This window comes from Orbicella faveolata, unplaced genomic scaffold (assembly GCF_042242905.1).
Source record: "Orbicella faveolata isolate gen_17 unplaced genomic scaffold, um_ofav_v1 contig_14, whole genome shotgun sequence".
Lineage (NCBI taxonomy): Eukaryota > Metazoa > Cnidaria > Anthozoa > Scleractinia > Merulinidae > Orbicella > Orbicella faveolata.
Window position 1 is genome coordinate 5,743,109 of NW_028301541.1, and position 22,646 is coordinate 5,765,754.

At 40.4% G+C, this 22,646-nt stretch overlaps 2 protein-coding genes across 3 annotated transcripts; one reads left to right on the top strand and one right to left on the bottom strand.

The window, feature by feature from the left end:
• Positions 1 to 11: 11 nt before the first annotated feature.
• On the top strand, positions 12 to 13,174 carry LOC110068517 (uncharacterized). Of its 2 annotated transcripts, none has more exons than XM_089286342.1 (12): positions 12 to 86; positions 2,110 to 2,199; positions 2,593 to 2,898; positions 3,109 to 3,513; positions 4,058 to 5,468; positions 6,040 to 6,301; positions 6,785 to 6,818; positions 6,975 to 8,204; positions 8,530 to 8,694; positions 9,273 to 9,475; positions 9,901 to 9,992; positions 11,112 to 13,174. In XM_089286342.1, exons 2-12 carry the CDS (start codon positions 2,178 to 2,180, stop codon positions 11,305 to 11,307), a joined length of 4,326 nt encoding a protein of 1,441 aa, XP_089142468.1. In that variant the 5' UTR covers positions 12 to 86; positions 2,110 to 2,177; the 3' UTR covers positions 11,308 to 13,174. The 2 variants fall into 2 exon arrangements, with proteins under 2 accessions (XP_089142468.1, XP_020631554.2); XM_020775895.2 differs by lacking the exon at positions 12 to 86 and adding an exon at positions 417 to 546.
• LOC149113739 (uncharacterized) lies at positions 12,803 to 22,469 on the bottom strand. Its single transcript, XM_089286355.1, has 6 exons — positions 22,175 to 22,469; positions 20,228 to 20,412; positions 18,230 to 18,492; positions 16,866 to 17,074; positions 14,774 to 15,010; positions 12,803 to 14,093 (listed from the first exon to the last, which is right to left on the bottom strand). Exons 1-6 carry the CDS (start codon positions 22,292 to 22,294, stop codon positions 13,944 to 13,946), a joined length of 1,164 nt encoding a protein of 387 aa, XP_089142481.1. The 5' UTR covers positions 22,295 to 22,469; the 3' UTR covers positions 12,803 to 13,943.
• Positions 22,470 to 22,646: the final 177 nt, after the last annotated feature.

Sequence of the window (22,646 nt, forward strand, 5' to 3'; positions counted from 1 at the left end):
AATTATTTCAATGAGATATTTGCATGCCTACTCCTTCAAACTATGACAAGCTAACAGGTCTATCAGAGCTTTTCGCTTCAAACATTGTGAGTAGATTGACTTTATAAATTTAGTTTAGACGCTGAAAACACGTTCCCTAAGCCCACAATAACTCTTGAGAAAGGACCGTTCCGACGAAATCTGATATTTCCGAATTCATTCAATTCGATATTCAAGCACGTATGTTAATTTTACAGATTGATGTTGACATGTAAATGAAAAGGTTTCTTTGAGATAATTTTTCTTGACCAATAGTACGAACGTACGTAAACAAATTCGTTGACCCATATTTAGAGGGGGCAAGTCCCGTAACGCAACAAAAAGTGAAAGTTGGGTTGATGCCCGGGGGTTTCCCAGCCCCCAACCCCCACCGTTGTTTTGCAGGGCTTAAAACTGAAAGATCGCAATTCACTCGGCAGTCATTTGAATTGCAAAGTACCATTACTGCGTTATCTTGCATCAGCGCTCTGTGAATATACCCTTGGCTGTATCACGCTTGGGTCTGAGGTAATTATGTGACACACTTCCTAAAGTAGCCATAATTACGATATATTAAGTCAATTTTTGGCATATGCAAAATCACCTTGAAACTGAACAAAGGTAATCTCAAAACAGTAGTTACTCATGTAGAGAGGAAGCAAAAGGACAATAAATAATACAAGACAGGGACAAATTGAGACGGGAAAAGAAAGATGAAGTAGAAAACTTGAAAGCAAATTTCTCAAGGTCTACAGCTCAGTTTTGGTGTGTGATGCACCAGTGTTCACTGTTTGTAGCACGTGCAAGCTACATATATAGATAAGGTAGGTATACTGTACTCGCTATTGCATCAGAAATAAAATGCTTCGCATTTAGTCAAGCAGGGCATTAATTACGGGAAATCTCATCACAAATTCAACGGGTTCAGTGATCTTAAACAATATGACCATTTTAATTCAAATAGTTCTAAATGCTCTTTGCAAGCAGCTCGGATTCCTTCAGACCTAATTAGTTTTGTTTTATACAATGCTTTATCGGTAATCAAATTGTTTGCAATGAAGTAAGCATAAATCAAATCGCTAGCGTGTCTAAATTATGTTCATTACCAGCTGAAGGTAGCTAGCTGACAAATTCCGGGATTTCTACGAAATGACCTCACAGTGAGTTGGATATCAGACCGCCCGCGTTATGAAAGTCATCTATCGTGTTGCACGCTTTCTTTTTCATCCTTTAACTAGTCAAAATTAGGTGTTTAAACATAAAAACAACATTCACAGTACATAAAAAGTTAGTTTTTCCAGTTTACTGCAATAGGTTGTGGCACATTCTGTGAATTGTTCATTTGGATGTTTATTTAAAAATGTCTACTTTCCAAGAACGCCCATGCAAAGAAAGGTCAATAGTTGGGTTTGTGAACACTTCGAATTCTAAGAAATGCATGCACAAGACGCTGGCTTCATCATCGGTTTTCCACGAACAAGATTAACTCTGAGTTAATCGTCAGTCACGATACTTTTGTCAGATATAAATCCACTGTTACATGCTTATATAAAACCCAAAATGCCGTGTTTGATTTCAAAGATTTTCATGTGACCTTTAATTGCGATTTTTGGAAGAAGTAATTGATCCGGCCGATGCCATTGATAGCTTGAGGACGCAACGATCCTGACCTGTCCACCCTAGGGCTTCAAGCTTCCTGTTTTCCTATTCTGGCTTCCTCAACTTCCAGTTCTTAGTTACTTAAAGAAATATATTTAAAAGTACATGCAGTTTCTTTTTTTGCAACCGGAAAAAATGATTTGGCAGTGTGGCCTGTTTCTTTCCGCGTATTTCAAAGAACCAGGCCATTGTTAAGGCTGTCAGCCTTGTTAACTGGAGTTACCAACTTTCGTCCGTATTGACACTGAGCAGTACTTGAGAACGAAAATAAGAAGGGTTTTTACAAGACTTGCAAAACGAACTATATAAGTTTACAGTGGAAAGACTTTTAAACGTAATTTTCAATAATCGATTGCCGTTTTGGAGTGAACAGTTTTTCATGCATTTGATTTCTGTTATATTTTAATTCCTATTTTCTTCTTGGAACTTCAGTGACGAAGTTCTCAGGCCGTGGCTCTCGAAAGTCGAGTCTCTTTGACTGAACGCGTGGACGAAAGGAAATGGAAGACGAACATGACATTGGTATGTTTTTCGTAAGTGTTTCGCATTTCTTTTACTAGATAAATTCCTCAACAATACTTGAAGAGCCCGGAAGCGAAGTGGACCATTCCTGAAAATCTGGAAATTTCTATTTTTCTTAAAAATGCAATAAAACTGGCACGAGTTTACCCACCAAAACCAGACGCAAATCGGAAGGTACTTTAGGGTTGGGGGGAGGGGGGGGAGGGAGGGTGGTCCTTTTAAGCCATTCACTTTAAAAGTATATCACCGACTAGGAGGCAGCTATCTCTGTCTCTATCTATCCATCAATGTGACCCATATATCGATACCTCTGTGCAAGAGTTTGCATAGTCCAGGTTGGAGTGCGCCTTTATAGTGTATGTACAACTAGAGCTCATCTTCTCATATTCATAGATATTGACTGCCTGTTGAAAGAAGGAATACCGACCGTGGAAGACATCGAATGCTTAGCCAGGGACATAAGTGATAATCCTGACGAATTAAGGAAGTTTTACGAGTTACTGGGATTTAGCGATGGTGAGCCAGAAGACCCGCATGGACTTTGTTTGGATACCACAGACGGCGCACTAATTCTCAGGCATCTCGAGCTTACCCAGGAGAAATGCAAGAACATTACTTACAAAGGATTAGCCGCAGTTTTGGATCACACTTCCTTTCACAGAAGGGATCTTGTGCAGAAATATTGCCTCATTCAAAAAGGTAAAACACTTAAGTATAACCCATATGATGCTCTCGAAATGAACTTTTTCTCTTTTAGATATTACATTTAGTCACATAGTTGGTTGTGTTATGTTTGCAACATTTAATTTACAAATAGGCCATTTTAAGAGTGCGCTATTGGCACATTCACTCAAGCCTGATTCTTCGTTATGAGCTCAACATAAAGTTCTTTCCCTCCCATCCTTGCAGATTTGATTCCTACCTATATCCTGGCAAGAGGCGGAAATGCCCTAGCAGCTTATCGAAAAGCTCTGAAGTCAGGTAAAACGTACGATAAGCGGGTCAAAGTGTTGTTGATCGGAGAGGACCGCGTTGGGAAGACCAGTCTTGGCAAAGCACTCAAAGGTGAGTCGTTTAAAGAAGATGAGGCTAGTACAGATGGAGTGCTCATGAGCGAAGCCCTCACAAATGCCAGTGAAAAGCCTTGGAGAAATTCAGAAGTTCATAGAAAGTCGAGTGCATACAAGGTGAAGGTTGCCGAGATTCTTCACCGAGAGTTGTTGAGAGGATCAACAGATCAGCCATCTCAAGATGACACAACAAGAGAAGCAAACATGGAGCTAACAGCAATCAATCAAACTACTCAACAACCAGGTGTGCTCGTTGTACTTCTTTACATAAGTAAATAGGTATACGCGGCGCCAAAGGGTATAGCTTTAGAGCCGTTTTGGTCTTAGATGGTGTATAGACTTTGACCATCTGTTCTAAGATAGGCTACTTTTTAGGTGCTAAGGCCTGGAATTGGACGTCCTTGTACAGGTAACGAAATCTTTAGGGAAATTTTAAGCACTGGTCCAATTTAGGCCATTTCTAGTGAGCTGATGAATTCACTAACTGTCATAGTTAATTTACAGTCTGAAATAGGGTATTGAAAATAACATATTTTGGGTCTTAAGAAACACACCCCGAATTACAAATTAAGTTGATCAAGCTTAGTGACATATAGGCTTCTGACCCATATCTTGACAATATGTCAACATTTTCTTGCGAAAATAAAATACTCACTAGTGTGCATGGTGACTGGGAAAAGAAAAGCTCGTTTTCATATTCCCGTAAGATGCTCAGTGCAATTTCATCGCAAACTGTACGCTCTTCTATATAATTCTTATAGTTTTAGTTTGTGTCCCATTGCATTCAGCCTCGTTACAATTGCAAGTTGATGGAAAGGTGGACGTGGACACCATTCCAGACGATATTTCGAGTTTAGTCGAGGAAAATTTTGGAGATGACGAGGTCGATAATTGCAAAGATAACGACTCCGATGGGATATGGCCCGTCATTTGGGATTTCGCTGGCCAAGCTGTTTATCGTGCTATTCATCCCATCTTCATGTGCCCGGAAGCTGTGTACGTCTTGGCATTTGATCTGTCAAAGAATTTGTTCGATAAGGCAGGAGGGAATACTGGAAACAATCCCTCGGTACCGAATCCGGACAGCGAAGATTGGAATCTAGATCATATCATGAGGTGGATGGACATGGTGCACTCCTTTAAACACTCTGCGGAAAGTGAGACTCTACCACCAGTCATCCTTGTGGGTACACATGCCGACAGCGTCAAGGAAGACCCCGACAGAATCATGGATTGCCTGTTAGACAGATTCTGCAAAAACAGACTGCTAGGTGAGCATATTGCAGGGAGCGTTGCTGTGGACAACACACGCGCTGGTAAGACACTTGGCCAGGAAGACCCAGGAATTGTCCGTTTGCGCCGGCAGATATTGGAAGTGGCAAATAAGCTGCCGCACACCAAAAAGGAAGTTCCCTTGCAGTGGCTTTACATAGAGAGCAAGATCCAACACGAAGCACAATGTGGAGTAAAGTACATCCCTAAACTTTCCTTTAAAGGAGAAATCGTCGAGAAATTTTGTAAAATTCAAGTGGATGACGTTGAAGCGATTTTGAACTTTCTTCACGATCGTGGCACTATAATCTATCAGGAAAATGCAAATGATTCAAATGGCTTGGTGGTGTTGGATCCGCAGTGGCTTGTAAACGTGCTTTGCAAAATAATAACTGTCGTACCGAGCAGAGAGGAAAAGATTAACATCCGCAGCCATCGGAAGAAGCTCAAAGAGAAAGGCATTCTGGCAAAAGAGCTTCTTGACCATGCCTGCAGAGAGCAGGGCTTGGAGCAAGTTGAGCAATCATTGCTGTTTCTGATGGAGAAATTCAACCTTCTTTTTCGTTGTCCAAGTATGGACAAGGAAGAAATCTACCTCGTCCCCTGCATGCTAACAGCAAGACCAGGAAAAGAAATAATCCCAACAGCGGTCGACACCTCGTCTTCACCAATGTACGTCACTTTCAAGACCGAGTACGTGCCCATTGGGCTGTTCTCCAGGCTTGTCGTGTTGTTTGGAGTGTGGGCGTCGACAAAAAGTTCCTGCGAACAGCAGCAAATTTTCGCGAACGCAGCCCGCTTCGTTTTAGACGGCAAAAACTTCCTTGGATTGGTCTGCTTCAAAAGTGTGATCAAGTTGCTCGTCTGGTCACAAGACAAGTTGGACCCATTCTGCAATGATTCGGGATTCCATTCGGAGGTGTACAGGTAAGCACTTCAATCCTTCTTTCTCCAGGATTGATCAAAACATGATTTCACATTACAATACCAGTTCATAATCAAGCAAACAGGCGACAAGAATAAAGAAAAATCATCAACTAATTATAAGTGATATTGTCTTGATGGACCATCAAATTATCAGAATTTACATTAAAAGAACTGTAAATCCATCAGTAAGAAGAATTAACAAACGTTCTAGACCAGTTACCATCGCATGCTGCGGTTTGATATTTTCTGTGGTAGCAACAAACTATTTATTAGTGAGGAAGAAAAAAAGCGTAAGATTGATTTAGTATTTCAAGCTCGGGGGGTGGCGGGGGGAGGAGTTAGCCTGGAAACCGCTGTTTTGGCCAGCAATAAAGCCAACATGGAATCGTTTTCAATGTTTTGAAATCCTCTTAAACATTGCACGTTCGGTCTTTATTAAGTGTCTAGGATCTAGGTGGGCTTTGAGCTGAGAAATCGTCAAACATTTATTGATAACTGAGCTCCCAGTACCACCATCCAGACTTGTCGATTCTGCTATATTTAGAATTCACGGAATATTCATTTTTTCTAGTTGCTTGGAAAGGAGTTTGGAGACAATGCGCGGAGAGTGCCACTGGTTGCATTCAGTGTCATGGGATTTGTGTGTTCAATGCAGATTGTGTCCTGGAAAGGTAGACTCCACCACTGGCAACTGTATCTGGCACGACACAAAGGGATGTTTGCATGACGACTGTGCTCACTATATTCCTTTAAAAAGCCGCAAGTTCTACTGTCTAGATGCCACAGGCGATGAATCCTTCTTGCTTGACGAAAACTTCGATCTTTGGGTTCAGGTGAGGAGAGTGTTCCTGGCTTTCGTTGTATAGCTCATAACTGGAAGAGCAATTATGACTTCGTGAACGGCATGACAAACGGCAAAATTTAATTGACTTCATCTGGTACGTTTCGGGTCAACTATTGCCAATTAGTTGTATGCTGAATGATGGTGCTTATACAACGAAATAATTTTATCACAGTGGCCTCGTATACATATCTTTGAGTGTGAGATCAGACGTCGGCTTCTCGCTCTTGGACCATTTATGAGCTTTCAGCTCACCCATCCAACCCATGTAAACCAGGAGATTAGATTACAGTTCACGATACCAGGAACGTTCGTGCTCTCCCGCTATCGAACAGTGTTTCCTTAGTCTGTCTCCACAATCAGTGTAGGCCATTGAAATCAAGACCAGCAATGTAGCGTCTTACCCAGGGTACCTTACAAGCAATATCAGTACATGTTTGTAATTACGTCAAACTGATCGTCATCTTTTTTTCAGGCCGTGAACAACAACAACACTCCGGATGAAATTGGTAAGTGGTCTGTTATGATTGTTATTGTCCCTTGGCAAACACTTCGAGCTGATAATGCTATGCTTTACTGCACTAATTTTAAATAAGCTTAAATAAGTGCATCCCTGTGGGGTTAGTCTCGTCCTAACAGTCTGTTTTCTTGTTTTATACTTTCAGTTGGCCGATCAACGCTGGGGTCTTCGCCTGAGCATTTCCTGAAAGTGTCAAGTCCTTCAACCAAAACAAAACAGGTTTTGCTTTTAGCCGGAGAATGGGGATCTGGGAAAGGTGGTTTACGAACCCTTAACAGGCAACTGGCAATAGAGCTGGCGAGAAACCCCAACCTGGAGGTCAGTTTCTACGTTACAAAGTGCAGTGAAGAAGAAAAGCGAATTGCATCAAGCAATGGTATCACTCTTATAAAAGCAAAAGAACTACCTGGCTATGAAGACCTTGATCGGCTTTCCTCTCCACCAGAAGAATTACCAGAGATCGACATTGTGGTTGGGCATGGGGCGAGACTCGGGAAACAGGCCCAGCTGATCCAAAGATTCTGTCCAAAATGTGTTTGGGTTCAAGTCGAGCATACTGCTCCCGAGGAACTCGCCATGTACAAGAATTACTCATTCAACATCTCGAAAGGGGAGCAGAAACACCATACGGAGGTAAAACTGGCTGACCGTGCTGACATGGTGGTTGCAGTTGGGCCAAAGTTAACGGAGCTGTACAAGACGTATTTGCGTCCTTCTCCCAACAAGAAGGTCTTTGAAATCATTCCAGATCCCAGCATCTTCCACGAATTTAGAGAATGCAAGCAGGCTAAAGACGACAGAGAAAAATTTAACGTCTTGGTGTTTGGTCGTGGTGACGCGGACGATTTCGAGCTGAAAGGATTTGATATAGCTGCGAAAGCGATTGCAGAGCTGAAGGACCAAGGGTACCATCTCTATTCTGTTGGTGCACCAAGTGGGAGTGAAGAAGAAGTGGCAGAGAAGTTACTTCAGCAGGGCATTTCTCCTCGTCAACTATCCGTTCGTGGATTTATCGAAAGCAGGGCAGAGCTAGCTAAGTTGCTATGTCAGGTGGATCTTGCCATTATGCCATCAAGGACGGAAGGCTTTGGTCTGACTGCTCTTGAGGCCTTATCTGCCGGTCTACCTATTCTAGTCAGCGGTAACTCGGGATTTGCAAAAGCTCTCGCGAACATGAAAAATCCCTTGGCTTCATCGTGTGTTGTAGATTCAGCAGACGCCAAAGACTGGGCTAAAGCAATTCAAGCCGTCAAGGAAAAACCCAGGTTAGACAGGCTACATGATGCACAGAGATTAAAGGTGTGTTGCGCGAATTCCTTCGCCTGGTCAAAGAGATGTCAAGCCCTCACGAGAGAAATGCTTGCTCGGGTCAGAGGTGAGAATTATATTACATTCTCTAGTGATAAGCCTAAATCAGAATTCCCCCACCGACTCTGTCTGTCTGTCTGTCTGTCTGTCTGTCTGTCTGTCTGTCTGTCTTTCTGTTTGTCTATTTGTCGGGCTGGCTGATCGCTGAAGCATGGTTCTCTTTTAGTTAAATATAAAAGAGGAGAACAGCTCTCCGGGTTCACCGGTTTTCTCCCCTCCACAAAAACATCTCCAAATTCCAATTCGACCAGGATAGAGGACCTGCATGAAAACCAGCTAAGGCCGAATGTGGCCTCCTCCCTAACCATCGTAATTTATTCATTTATTTCCAGAAAGAAAAGGTGACGACAAAGATAGCGGTGGGGAGGGAGATGAAGTCGCGACAGATGCGCAGTGTGTCAAATACATGGCAGAAGAGAACGAACAGGCAACACAACCTGCATCACCATCAAGCCGAAGATTCCAAGCTGTCAAAAATCCAGAGACCGGTAATCACGGTATGTTACAAAAAAATATGGCTATTCTTAAACTTGAAGAAAGTATTTGTGATATTTACAGTGACAGTCACCCTTTGGTTTCTAAGTGGTTTTCAAGTGGTTCTTCATTACCGCAATTCCCAAAAGTAAGAGAAGAGGATGATATTAAGCACTTAATGACTGGCCCCAGGGGAAACAGTGAGTTTTGTTTCCTCGAGGCCCTCAATGTTCGCCGAGGGGAACATTGAGGTCGAGGGGAAACAAAACTTAGTTTCCCGCGGGACCAGTCATTAAGTGTTTTGTTATACCTCCCAACTTAAAAGTAGAAAAAAACTGAGAAGAAATCGTTTGCTTTACTCCAGCTGGCTCACAAATTTGCCGCGGTTTCAAGGAGCACGACCTGAAAACGTGCGAGTCGAATGTTCATGTTGTTGTTTCCCTAGGGAGTGAGTTTTTTTTTCGCCCTAGGGAGTTTGTGAGTTTTGACCCACGACACGTGACATGTTTTCCTCCAATCGGAAAACGTATTTGAGTTGGGAGGTATAACAAACTAGATTATTAAGTACTTATAACATAGTAGTTTATTGTCCATATCACAGGGTCAGGACCACATGAGGCACCTTTTCCCGTAGAACGATGTAATACCTTCAGAGAAGTCAAGAACATACCAACATTCTCAAGCTTGGAACACGAAAACGATGACAATCGGAATAGCGCAACGGCAAATCAAGAAACGGATAGGACAATAGCCGCAGAACCTTCTATGTCACCTGAGGTCGAAGAAACAGTGCTGAGCTATCAGGTAGGACGAGTAAAATGTGAAATATATATAGTTTTCTTTCACTTTTTGCGCTAGTTAGCTAGCAAGATGGGCGGGCAATTCAAAACTTCCGCTACTCTCACAGCTATCTACCATATAAATTCTTCACATTATTAAAGGTGCTTCTATACCAGTCACTGTGAAGAAACCTCGAATCACTTTCAAATTGAAGCACAACCCTGACAAGGCTGCAAAAGACTCTTCAAAAAAGCAAGGCTTATTATCAGACCTTGGAAGTAATCCGCATTCATCTGTACGGAGACTATTAGGCCACATACATACTGCACTATGTGTACAATCATTTTTCAGTTTTCCGTCATTAACCGCTGGTTTCAATGACATTTAACAGCCAGTGAACAAAGTCAGTTATGAATAATACTGTATTCTACTTTTCTTTCTTTCCACAGAAAGAAACCGAACCCTGCCCTAAACAAGATGAATTCCAGAAAACAAAGGAAGGATTTCAACAAACAGAGTCAAGTGGAACGAAAGAGGAGAGGTACGAGTGAGCAACGGGTAAAATACAGGACTATGTTGTACGAATCATAACCACACTTAAAATATATATCACTATGTTTTGTTCACCTCAATTTACATGAAATGTTTGAAGTTATACGAGTCAAATATGTGCAGAAAAAAATAACACATTGGTATATTGATCCATCTTTATTTCAAAGTCAGTGGTACAAAGAGATAAAACACATCTAGCTTTTTTTGCTCAGCACAGGGATAGTGACACTTATTCGAACTTGAAAATGTCACTCTTTACGTCACTTAAACTGAAGTTGGCCTTTGAGGTGATAACTGTGAACAGAATAATTAGATGAGAATGTTTTGGTCATTGTTGCTAGGATTTCAGGTGCTTCTATCGGTAAATTACGTTAAGGGAGAAAGAGAACTCCCGTGTAGGGATACCTTTTAGAAACCCCTTTTACCAAATAGTTCCATCGAAATTGAAGATATAAGTACAAATACAGTATAACGTGCTATCGGCACCACAACTGTGTTCCCAGCCCCGCCCAGTTGCTAGAAATGTCCATCAAACTAGGGGTCGCCACGAAGCTCCTCGGAACGTCTCACAGGATTGGCTGAGAAAATGATATACAAACAAAAGTAACAATGGACCCTAGCCCTAAAACAATAGAGCTTCGTGCTAACAAGATCCAATGAAATTAGAGGTTCTAGGGAGCTTCATGACAACAGCAGAGTAGTGGATGGACGGCAGCTAACTAAGGTTCTCAAATCCAAGATGAGAAGAGAAAGGGTAAGAGAGTTGATCTCCCACGGTAGGTTTTATTCCCAAGGTTATCCCTCTTAGATCACTCCCGCTTTCGGAAATCCCAGGAGGGCCTAGATATAGCCACCTCCGTCAGCCGGATTTTGGTTCCGTGGACTCCGCGCATTTTCATCCTCCACGAAAACTTACACGCAACGTGCGAGGCAACCTTACCTGAAGGTGAACTGGGTACCATGTATGAAAATAACTTGAGAGTGCTTATATTGGGAATAAGGTGAACTCTCTTACCAATCCTCTCTTGGTTCTGTTGAGAGCTCCAACTACGCACTTTCAATTTCGCATCCGTGAAGTATTTACAGACCTGTGTTGTTCTGTCATTAGCATCACTGAAATACGTTGTCGAAGAGGAGATGAACATGCTCAATGGAGAACGGATCGCGAGGAAAACACAAAGGAACATGTCCAACAGCCAAGGACCGAGAGTATGAAAGTGCAGAATATTAATCCCAGAGTCACTTTCATACTGGTCGTAGTAGCTGTACTGTTTGCTGTAGTGGCCTACATATTATATTCATAGATTCTCCACAGGATAAAGGGGCTATGTCTCATGTGAAACATCTTGAAAAATTTAGCCTAAACGTTTCAAGTTCGAAATGCATAATCCGTCTCAAACTTCCAGTCTTAAATTTCAATTTTCAAACAACATTTACGTTTACGTTGTGTTTAGTCTACCTTACTGGCAAGTTATGGTAATTTGGAATCTGCCTTTGACAGAAAGTTAAAAACTCTTTATCCTTATTCAACTACCAAAACGCAGTTTAAACATAGGGTTATTTTATCTCCATATATGAGCCAAGTCGCTGCATAGTGTCATTCGCCCCTTCCAATAAGCACCCCGTTGTTGTTCTAGGTGCAGCGGTTATTAGAGGGCCGCGTTTTTAATTGTTACTGTTAGGTGTCATGTGCGGCACTCATTCAAGGGCGCCCTTCATCGAGGACGGCGCTTTCCTGAGTAAATTTGAAATAGTTCTTTGTCTACCTTTAGCAAGACCTTTTTTAAAAATACGATCTACCTTTCAAAAAATGGGTGGAGCAATCTCGTTGAGTTGTCTACCGCTTCGGTCACATGAAATCCTATTGTAGTTTGCATTCACTTGTATTTTCTTGCTTGCTCAGAGGGATAAGAAGTTTCCCCTCGTGACTCGCGCGCAGTCATTTAGATGTCAATACATTACGCGTTTTTCTCTCGCCCATTACTCGTCGCCCGCGTGAGTTCCCAGTTGTAACATAACCGGTCATCACAGAAGATACATATGTAGCCTAGTAGTGATTATTAGTGCGGGCTTATCAAACGTTTGCATCTGTCGACATTAATTTGTATAGGTGGTTTTCTTCCACTGGTTTAGGACCGGTGAAAGTTTGTTGAATTTTGTTATGCGCACTCGTTGGTGTCTATCCTTTAAGTGTGCTTACACGAACAAACGAACGAAGCGAATAAACGAACGAACGAAAGGACGAAAAGAAGTGAATGAATGAAAGAACCAATGAAAGAACGAACGAACGAATCACCGAAGGTACGAACGAACGAACGAACGAGCGAACGAACGAACGAAACGAACGGAACGCAGTGAATGAGTGAATAAGCCAATGAAAAAACGAACGACGTACTCTTTATCAAACGACGAAGTGTGTGACGTGAATGAATGAGGTTTCAAGGTATTTATCCTTTTTTTCTAAGAACAACTAAACAGGGACACTTGAAATAATAATAAAAGCAATTACAATGATAGCAATAATGCTAAGTAAGATAATAAATATTAAACAATTTTGAAGTTTTTTTTAAATTTAAGATAAAGTTTTTTTAAAGATCACTCTATAAATCATTAGCATCGATTCGTGGATAACAGCTCCAGGAAACAGAGATATCATGATGACAACTTACCAAGAAAAGTTATTCCCAGTTACTATTTTTGTCAGGTTTTGGGTCGCCATAAATGACAATAATACAAGGGGGACAGAAATTCTGTAGCAATAATTTTTTACAGTATCGGCGCAAGGAGTATTTGACTTGATTCTTGTTTGTTTTGTGCACTTTATTTACTCCCTTGTCATTACCTGACGATGGATGTTAAACATCCGAACATGTTGTTTTACATTTAAAAGAATAATTGTCTTTTTTTTAAGTTACAACTTATTTGTATAATAAGAAAAATAAAAATCATGGCATGATTGGGGAATTTATTAACTAGGTTCAGAGCAAATGCGCTTCAGCTTTTGTTTGCAAAGTAAAATCATAACAGTGAGATAGTTTACCCCATTATTACCCTATAAGTCAAGTAAATTAATGCTTTTATTTACCCTGCCTTAAGTTCAGACATTTATTTTGATATGCAAACATTTCTTGGACTTGACTTCCTGCAAGTCAATAAAGATTAGGGCAAAAATGAGAAGTATTCTACTATTACCCTCACAAGCCGTGGGAACAATAGCTCGTTTTGTAAAATACTGCAGCGTATTCATGTGAAATACTCTTCTATAATTATAATCACTGAGATTTCTCTCTAAAGACGCCATGAGAAGTTCAGTGGAAAGGAGAAGCTCTGCTGCAATGCGAAAATCCCCGTTAAGGCAACCAACTAAAAATTAATTTCGACTTCAAGGACAAAATCATAAATTGTTTTCTCTGGGTTGTGCTCCACTCCCTATCCCATCCCGCCCCGCCAAATCATCCCTCGTCACGTCCCGTCCCGTCCCACCCCGACCTCTTGCTAGCTTCACTTTATTTGGGGTCCGACGAGGTCCCTCGCCCCGACCTTCCCTAGAGAGAGCTCATAGAGCAAGAAGTGTGAACGAGCGATCAAAGAGCAATGCTGGATTTTGAACTCCGGTGGTCTCAGGTGCAAACTCTCGATAGTACCCAATCCCCCGCGTTTGTAAAATGACCAATTGCTCTGCCAGTTAGGATTCATAAGCAACGAAGAGCATATAAGCGTTTTACTTCACTTATGAGTGACAAACTGTCTAAAGTGTTGAAACATATGCATGGATTAAAAAGTGAAGAGTTAATAGGATCTTCAGGTAAGACCCCCAACACAAGATTAAGATAGATCGATCTTTTACTTTTCTACCCCTCCTCCCACCTTTGACATGTTTTGTTTTCAAAGTGGTTCGGTGGGGGGGGGGGGGGGGGGAGGGGTGTCGCTTTACATCCGTTTACGACACAGGTTCTTGATCTTGGTGGTAGAGCACTCTAATTTCCCGTTTCATGGTTAGCCATTTAAGATTCCCACGCACATTCTCCCTCTCCATGGGCTCGGATTCCAGAGCATCCCGAAACTCTCTGACGGTAGCTAGACGCCATCCCTAAAGTAAACAACAGAGAGATACCTTAAGGATAGGTCACAGTCATCTCTTGTAGATTTAACAATCCCTGTCAATTATGTGCAAGTTTGACAATCAGCCTGGCACTAGACTAAACTTTTCATAACAGAGAGGAACCTGGCTGGCTTTCTAGTGATTTAAACCATTACATAAAACCAAACCCTCCCCTTCCCCTCCCCTCTTTTTATGACACGTATTGCCACTCTCCCAGATGGAAACGTCTTACTCCATGGGAGAATGGGACCCCTCCCGCCGCCCTCACACACCCAACATTTCTGGAAAGAAAAATAACACTAAATAATAATTTCTTAAGGTGGAAGTCCATCCCTGCTGGATAAAAAACTTGACTTGCTTGTCCACGGCAGATCGTGTTACCTTACCTCATTTTTGTCAGATTCCCTGAAACGAATCTCTGTCAATACACACTGCTCCCCCTCTAGTACACGATACAGGTACTTGCTAGTTCATCGCAAGCACCCCTACAATTTTTTATGTTAACCCCGCTGGCAAAAAGAAATCTACAAAACATCTCTCTATTATTTTATACAAATTGCCATTTCCTCTAAATGAAAACTTATAGCACATTGCAGGATATCCCCAGCAATTCTGTCACGTAACACCCCAACAATTCCTTTTCAAGAAAACTGTTTATTTATACATACACGAGGAGTATTAAGCCCTCGGGTACTCAGATGTGGACTCAGGTCTATAGCCCCCTGGGTGAGCGGCTCATAATCCGTCTGCTCTGTAGTGGCATACAACATTAAGGCATCATTGCATCCTTCAGGTCTTTCAACATTAAAATCTGGCTCCACCATGCGACGGACTGTATCAGGGTGAAGGAGCATACGCCTTATCTCTGTTGCTGACTCACCAGGTTTAAGAACTTCAGTGGCTCCCTGTGGGATAAGCAAAGGTAAATCAATAGACAAGAAAAAAAACCTTCTCTCCTCCCTCCCACCCTCCAAAAAAAAAAAAAAACACACACACTTACATGTGGACACCAAATTAAAGGCCTTCTGATAATACGTCCTTAACAAATATAACCTCGATTAGCTCTAGAAGAGTGATACTATTTCTCGTGATGTAACCCTGCTAGTATAGAGCTGTCTGCTCAGAGACTTACGGTATTACCGCCAGGAGGGGAGGGGGGCGGGGGCAGAACTCCGTTTGAAAAGGTTGGGGATGTTTGTCTTGTCTTGCCTAGGGATATACATCAAGGATTTTGGTCTCACCTAAGTCGTTCTAGACAAAATGACACTATTAATTTTTAGTCGTCAAAGTATCTTTTATAATAATAATAATAATAATAATAATAATAATAATAATAGTAATAATAATAATAATATTTTTTTTAATAATAATAATTTTAATAATAATAATAATGTTTATTAGTAGCTTACAAAAAATAATAATAATAATAATAAATAATAATAATATAAGGACTTGGAAATCGAAACAAGCCGAATGTGGGGCATGAGAACGGAAACGATACCAGTTATCACTGGAGCACTTGGAGCTATCAAAAAGGGACTAGAAACTTATCTTGGAAGAATTCCCAGCAAAATAAGCATCAGTGAACTACAAAAGATAACCTTGCTAGGTACAGCACACATTTTGAGGAGGGTGCTATCAAGCTAAAAACTGGCTATCCCCTAGTGCCCCAGGACCATAGTTTGGTCTCGACCCTAAGGACTCTAAGCAAACATTACGTGAGGACGATAACAATAAGAATAATAAATAACAGAGCTAAATAATAATAGAGCTACAGAAGACCGTCCTCCTTGGAACTGCTCATATACTTAGGAGGACTCTATCCATCAAGTAATCCAGCAGACTCATGACTGCCCTAGGCTCACGGATTGAACTCGGCATCATAAGTTAAAAGCGGCAAGACTTTAAGGACTTATAATAATAATAATAATAATAATAATAATAATAATAATAATAATAATAATAATAATAATAATAACAATAATAATAATAACATTTACAATTTCATAAAATGTTCAAATGCGCATGACAAGATTAAAAACGGAATAAAAAGGCTAAAAAGCTAAAATTACAATTAAAAGTAAACTTACAATGATTTTAAAAAGCTTAAATTACAATTAAAAGTAAACTTACAATAATAAAAACAACTATGATAAAAATGCATGATGGAAAAGGTGAGTTTTTAGCTTGGCTTTAAAAATACTAACAGTGCTGGCGCTTCTTAGGTCAAATGGTAGTGCATTCCAAAGTTTCGATGCAGCACAGGTAAAAGAACGGTCACCTAGTGTAGCTTTTGATTTAAAACGCTGATAACTAAGTAAACGTTTATTGCTAGAATTCCTTAGATTATATTTGAATGGGAGCCTAAGAGAAATAAGAGATGATAAATAAGTAGGCGCTAAAAAATTAAGAATCTTAAAAGTAATTTTACGGTGCACTCGAAGAAATAATAAATAACGTTGTTATTTTCCTTCGAAGTAGTATCTTTTAGGGGTTGAATAAAGCTCGAGCCGCGCCAGATTTGGTCTCCTTTAGGGGTTTAATTCAACTTTTCTGACGAGCATCCCTGACCCCCGCCCCCCTATTAGCTAATATGCCGTACATAAGACAAAATAAGAGCTACTTTTATCGGCCATATATCAACACAAAACCACCATTTTCTCAAATGCAAATTGCCTTCCAAAAATAACCCCTCCCCCTCACCCGATAACAAGCCCACAGAAAATGCCTCCTGCATAAAAATATATCAAGAGTACTTACCCTTTTTGGCGGATACAACACCACAATGGAGCCGTCCGCCTGGTATGACATGACACAGATATGGATTGGAAACTCTTCGTTATTAGTGACTTGAATCACAAGTGCATCACCGGTGCCATCCACCGCTCGATAAAAGCTCCGATGACGTGAGGCTGTTACCACCTCAACACTGTGAGCTTGGAAGGTTGGAATTGCATAAGGGGGGCCTTCTGCAACAAGCAAATAAACAACAACGTGAGCGAGTCATGTTCGACTGTCGCTAGCAAAATGTATACCACAGCACGCAGATGTCAATAAACCACCAAACATGCAGTTGCTGGCCCACTGATAAAATGTATGCTTGATGGAGGTGATTATGAAGACAAAACAGCAATAAGGCACCAACCATTTGTTACTTTATTTGCAGTTGTCGCTTTTAATGTACTGCACTATCTATGGAGAAGAACCAGGTTGAAACCACAGCACCCTATAAAGCGCTAAACTTATAAACGCCTGCTCTACCTAAAATAGCTATTTTTGTCACGCCTTCTCAGGCTAGAAATTAATTTTCACCCACAGATGTATAATTGTACATATAATTATACATGTATATGACCACTGAAATCACACCAAACATCTATTTTTCCACTGGTAGAACTATATGGAATGTCTGCTACAACATTTACATTCTGTTTCAACACAATTTTTATACAAGATGCACACTCCATCTTAGACTTGAGATACCAAGGCCAACATGCAGTGACCTCAAGTGAGACCACACCCCCTCCCCCAAATCTCTCCTCTTCCTATAATGAGAAAGCGCCCTTTTACACGACCCCAATGTGGAGGCGTTGTCTCACTATACAGTCAGAACAAACCACCAGGTAAGTACCAGGATGCCCACTCAGTGACTCCTTTAAGTCTTACTAACAATAGATAACCATACCATTCATGTTTTATATTCTATTTGCCTGTGAACAGGCTCTCTAGTTGAGGATGGGGCAAAGAGATAGCAAGAAAAAAAAGGGTAAAAATGAGATGAGGAGACACCCCAACCCCAACCCCCACCCTGTTCCCCCCCCCCCCCCCCGGCTACTTCACTTTCAGCCACTTCCTTCTCGGCTCTTCTAGCTGCGGTCAGACCCTTCCAGCTGGAGTCTGTTCACAGGCTAATATTCTATAAGGTTTTTATTGTATCATTTTGTGATTTTTACCTATTACCATTTTTTAGCTCTATCGACCAATCAATTTTGCATTGTAAAAAGCATTGAGACTTTATGTGCTTGATGACCTTTTAATAATTTCATTATTAAACACCCAACAGCCCCTCCCACCCCTAATCCTTCCCCGCCTACTGCCTATCAGCCATTTGTGGGTTTCATTACCTCCAAATAAATCAGTTGTTTCAACTGCTCGAGCTTTCAACTCCGTCTTCTTGTCGGGATCATTTTTGAATGGAGGCACATTCTCAACTTTAAAAACTTTAAAGCTAACATTATGCAGCATATCACGATCAGGCGGCCTCGGATTGAGAGCAAATTTGGCGCGAAAATATTTGGATAGATTTGTAGCCATCAAGTACCCATCACCAGTCTGTTGATAGGGAAGTATCATCCTTCCATGGTGCATTGCCCGCCAACATTGCTTCCTGAAAAATAACGAAGCATTTTATTTCAAATTGCTTGATAAAAAATAATTATTGTTCTAGAATGATCAATCTACTTAGATCCCACGTAAGTCTCATATATTATGAGAGGTCTTTCCTCTTTCCCATTATAATTATCAGCTGGGTATGAGTCAGCAGTTATCAGTTATCACCTCTTATAATCCATCAAATATTTTCACTCGTGTGCGATTGGTTTAAATGTGTCACATGATTGAATATTCCCCAGCTAAAACTGGGGAATATCCAAGTGATATTCCCCAATTTTCAAAACAGCGTGTGTTGCAAAAAATATTTGAAGGATAGAAAACACATTAGCCTCCATTTGGCGTGAGAATATACTGGGATATTTGTTCTTGGAAATTATCTGTTCCTCAAAGTTCACAGTTTTCCTTGAGCTACACTTTCAGAAACTGTTTGCTTCTCGGAACATATAATGTCTGCAGACAAATATCAAAGCATATTTTCCCCCCAATTGGAGGCTATTGTTTATATATTATAAAACAAGGTCTTCAACAAAAAAAAACAAAACAAAACAAAATTCTCACTGACAGACTCACTCTGGTTCAACCCAAGACACTTTTGCATTTTTTACAAGTAGCTAATTGAAGTAGTTACAAAAGTACATGCCTGTATTTTTGAAATGAAGGACTAGCCTGTAGCCAGAAGTTCTCAAGCTCAGGGAGCACATGTGCTGTACAGGTGTAGGCAATGAGTTATTGTTAAAATCATGATGGACAGGTATGCAGGGCCTCTTGGTTTCACAATTTGTGATCTGAGGACTTGTTTTGGGTTTGAAATTTTGTCGTACCCTTTTTGGTGGTTGGGGGGGGGGGATGATTTTGGTAAGGAATATTTTGGGGTAGACAAAAAGCTAGACATAGCTGGGTTCCCATTAAACTACATACAAAGAATATTTAGCAACCTCTAATGCTATGCTAAGAAACAATGGACCTGTTTTGACTGTGTTTTGAGACTTTTATCTGTCTGGTTTTAATCTTATAGCACTTATAGGGCCTAACAATTTGGCCTCGTTTGTACCTCCCAGTCACTACAATACTTGCATGCCCACCCACACCCTCCCCCCTCCCCCCTCCCCCCCCCCCCCCCCCATCCAATGGCATCTCAACCAAGAAGTTCCAAGAAATCAACATCTCATATTTCCTCTTTTCTTGTTCAAGTAGACACTCAATGTGGTAGGAATAGAGATCATCAACAACGATACACAATATTGTCTACCTGCTGAAACAACCTCATGGTAAAAACTATCATACATGTAATGTTAAAAGAAATGCCTGTCATTTCTCTGCCCATTTCTTCCTAATGATGAACCCTTCTGGGGCACTGCAAGGGTATTTTCTCTTACTCAGGTAGTGTTTGTAAGTGGTAAACAGAGAATTCTTCATTAATCAAGCACATTTAATTGGCCAAAACTTCCAAAATGGCAACACGGTAATCTATAAACAAGCACAAAACTCCGTAAAACACAACACCTGTTGAAAAAACTATAAACTCTACATGCAACTTAACTCTTGCACGCAATAATCATACTCACAACTTACAAATTCAAAATGTCTCTGAGTACGTGTGTGCTATTTGCACATCACGCCACTTTGGTAACTGCCTTCTTAACAGGTAGAATAGGACACTACTGACACATGCATGTAGATCTCAAGGATAAAAGTTTTCAATAAAGAAAATCAAATTAAGGCTCTCTTACTCTTCGACCTCCACTGTGTCCAAGGTAATGAAATCCTGCTTCTGTTCTCTCTCCAAGCTGAACATCTGTTGGCTCTCCAGTGCAGTATTCATTTGATCCAAATGCTCTTTTGAAACCCCTGCAGCTGTGATATACACATGATGGTACATACTTCCTTGACGGCTCAATTGAGCTTTGCATCCAACCTAGAACAAACAAAATGTGGAATTTATTACCCACTTTGACTAAAAAGACATTGTGCAGTATGTTCCAGAAAATATCCATACTCCCCCCACAGAAGGGATTGGAATTTTCTAGGGGTGGGGGTTCCAGAAGACCAAAAATTTAATTAAAGAAATGTATGAAGCTCAAATAGAATTTCCAGAGGGGTAGGGGGGACATAGAAAAAATCCCTCCTGTGGGGGAGGTATATCGATATTTTCTGGAATTACACATTTCTCTTAACAGGCATATTTTTTCTTTGCATGAAAAACAACTGCGATCAACTCTTGTACTGATGTACTACATGTACTGGTACATGTAGCTCTACAAAGATCGGACAGCGGTATACTGTATCACAATGGTAACAGGAGACTCCTTCAATAATCAGTGCAGTGTATGGGTCCAATCTTGGAAACCTGTCTTGTAGGGAATTAAAAAGTGTACAAAGAGGGATATAAATGTGAATACCCAAGCCACATGTATCACTGCTTGGAAAACAAGTATGTGAAATGTCTGCATGACCTTAACTGCCAAGGAAACCTTTGAGAGAAGGCTGGTCATGATGACTTTAAGAAAGTCTAGTCATGATGACGTTAAGAAATTTATCACATGTTTAAGTTAATTTATCACTGATGATGATAGATGCCATACTTAAGACACAATTTTGTCTTGCAAACTGAAATCATTACACAATTTTTTTTACGTCTAACGAATTTACACTAAATAAATTATGCTTTGCTGCTAGCTTTCAAACAAGTAACTTATCCAGATCTCCAATATTTCATTTAAAATAGGTTCTTTAACTGATGATATTTCTATTGTTAGAGGCAAGCTGAATGTATGCAAAAGGCTACTCAACCATAGATCTTAGCAAGGCTGTCACTAAGTTTTGAGTATTAACCTGTTGCCTTTAGCTTCAGCCCCATAACAAACCTGTTCCTTTGTGGGTGAATAAATGCAACAACAACAGTCATGTTCACCAATATGATCAAAGGAACATCAAGGGCCCATCAAGCATGTACTCAGCGGTAAACAGAAACTGAAGGAGTGAGTGGAGTAAAGCCCTAAGTGACTTTTGAAAAACACTGAGGCAATCAACATTGAAATACCCCCCAGCAAGTTCATAATAAATAATAATAATAATAATAATAATAATAACAATAATAAATAGTATTTTTATAGTACCTATCCAAGCATGATCTAGGCACTTTACAAGTCATAAAAATATAATTAAATTAGAATGATATTAAAATAATAAAAATAAAACAAGAATCAATAAAATTATTCTGTTAATGTTTCCTTAAATAAATGAGTTTTGTGCAGAGTTTTACTCTTGTCTTCATTATTGTCTCAAAAGAACTAGTCATAGTTCCTTTGAGACAATAGCTAAACCCAGAGTAAACTGTGACAATTGCTGGAAGGTATTTCAATCCTGGCTGCCTAATAATTTCCCAAAAGTCACTTAGGGCATCATTCCACACACCCCTTCAATTACAGGTTACAGCTCTTTATGACAGCTTTAATTTGTATGCATTGCAGACCTATATTAGGTACTTTTAAAATCATTCAAGGAAAGTTAAAAGAGACCTTTTTAGCCCAATGAGCCCCTTTTAAACCAATTTTTGTGTTTCACAGATCTGCAACTACTTCAGATAGCATACCCTGACCCCTTCAATGACAAACCAGGCCAACATCTGCCAAGATGAGGAAAGGTCATGTTTAAACACAATCAAAAGTAAAATTAACCTGGGGGCCGTAACGATCAGCATACAACACTTTTCCATAGGACTTGATTGCCTCGATGTCATCTGGACTAACATCTATGCGTGCCACCCAAAGATCCCTCTCTTGCTCCGAGTCAACCATGTCATCTGTGAGCTTAGGATCAACCACATCATATTCTCCCTCCACGATGCCCTGTAGCCAGCCACCTTGGAGTACGACTTCGGTGGTAAATCCTTCCAACTCTTTGACTTCCACGATCTCAACAGATTTTGAAGGTGGCGATACTATAAAATAATTTAAGACAGATAATTATGACCAACCAGTTAAATAAATAATGGCAACACAGTATTATTATTATCATTATCACTATCACTGTCACTGTCACTGTCACTGTCACTGTCACTGTCACTGTCACTGTCACTGTCACTGTCACTGTCACTGTCACTGTCACTGTCACTGTCACTGTTATTGTTATTATCTTTATTTTTATTTT

Excerpts from the sequence above, each read along its gene's own strand:
- LOC110068517 (XM_089286342.1), top strand. The coding sequence starts at position 2,178 with ATGGAAGACGAACATGACATTG. Across the intron at positions 6,302-6,784 it reads ACTTCGATCTTTGGGTTCAG|GCCGTGAACAACAACAACAC; the intron begins GTGAGGAGAGTG and ends TCTTTTTTTCAG. Across the intron at positions 6,819-6,974 it reads CAACACTCCGGATGAAATTG|TTGGCCGATCAACGCTGGGG; the intron begins GTAAGTGGTCTG and ends TTATACTTTCAG.
- LOC149113739 (XM_089286355.1), bottom strand. The coding sequence starts at position 22,294 with ATGGTTGACTCGGAGCAAGAGAGGGATCTTTGGGTGGCACGCATAGAT. Across the intron at positions 18,493-20,227 it reads GACACAGTGGAGGTCGAAGA|GAAGCAATGTTGGCGGGCAA; the intron begins GTAAGAGAGCCT and ends GTTATTTTTCAG. Across the intron at positions 17,075-18,229 it reads AACAACTGATTTATTTGGAG|AAGGCCCCCCTTATGCAATT; the intron begins GTAATGAAACCC and ends TGCTTGTTGCAG.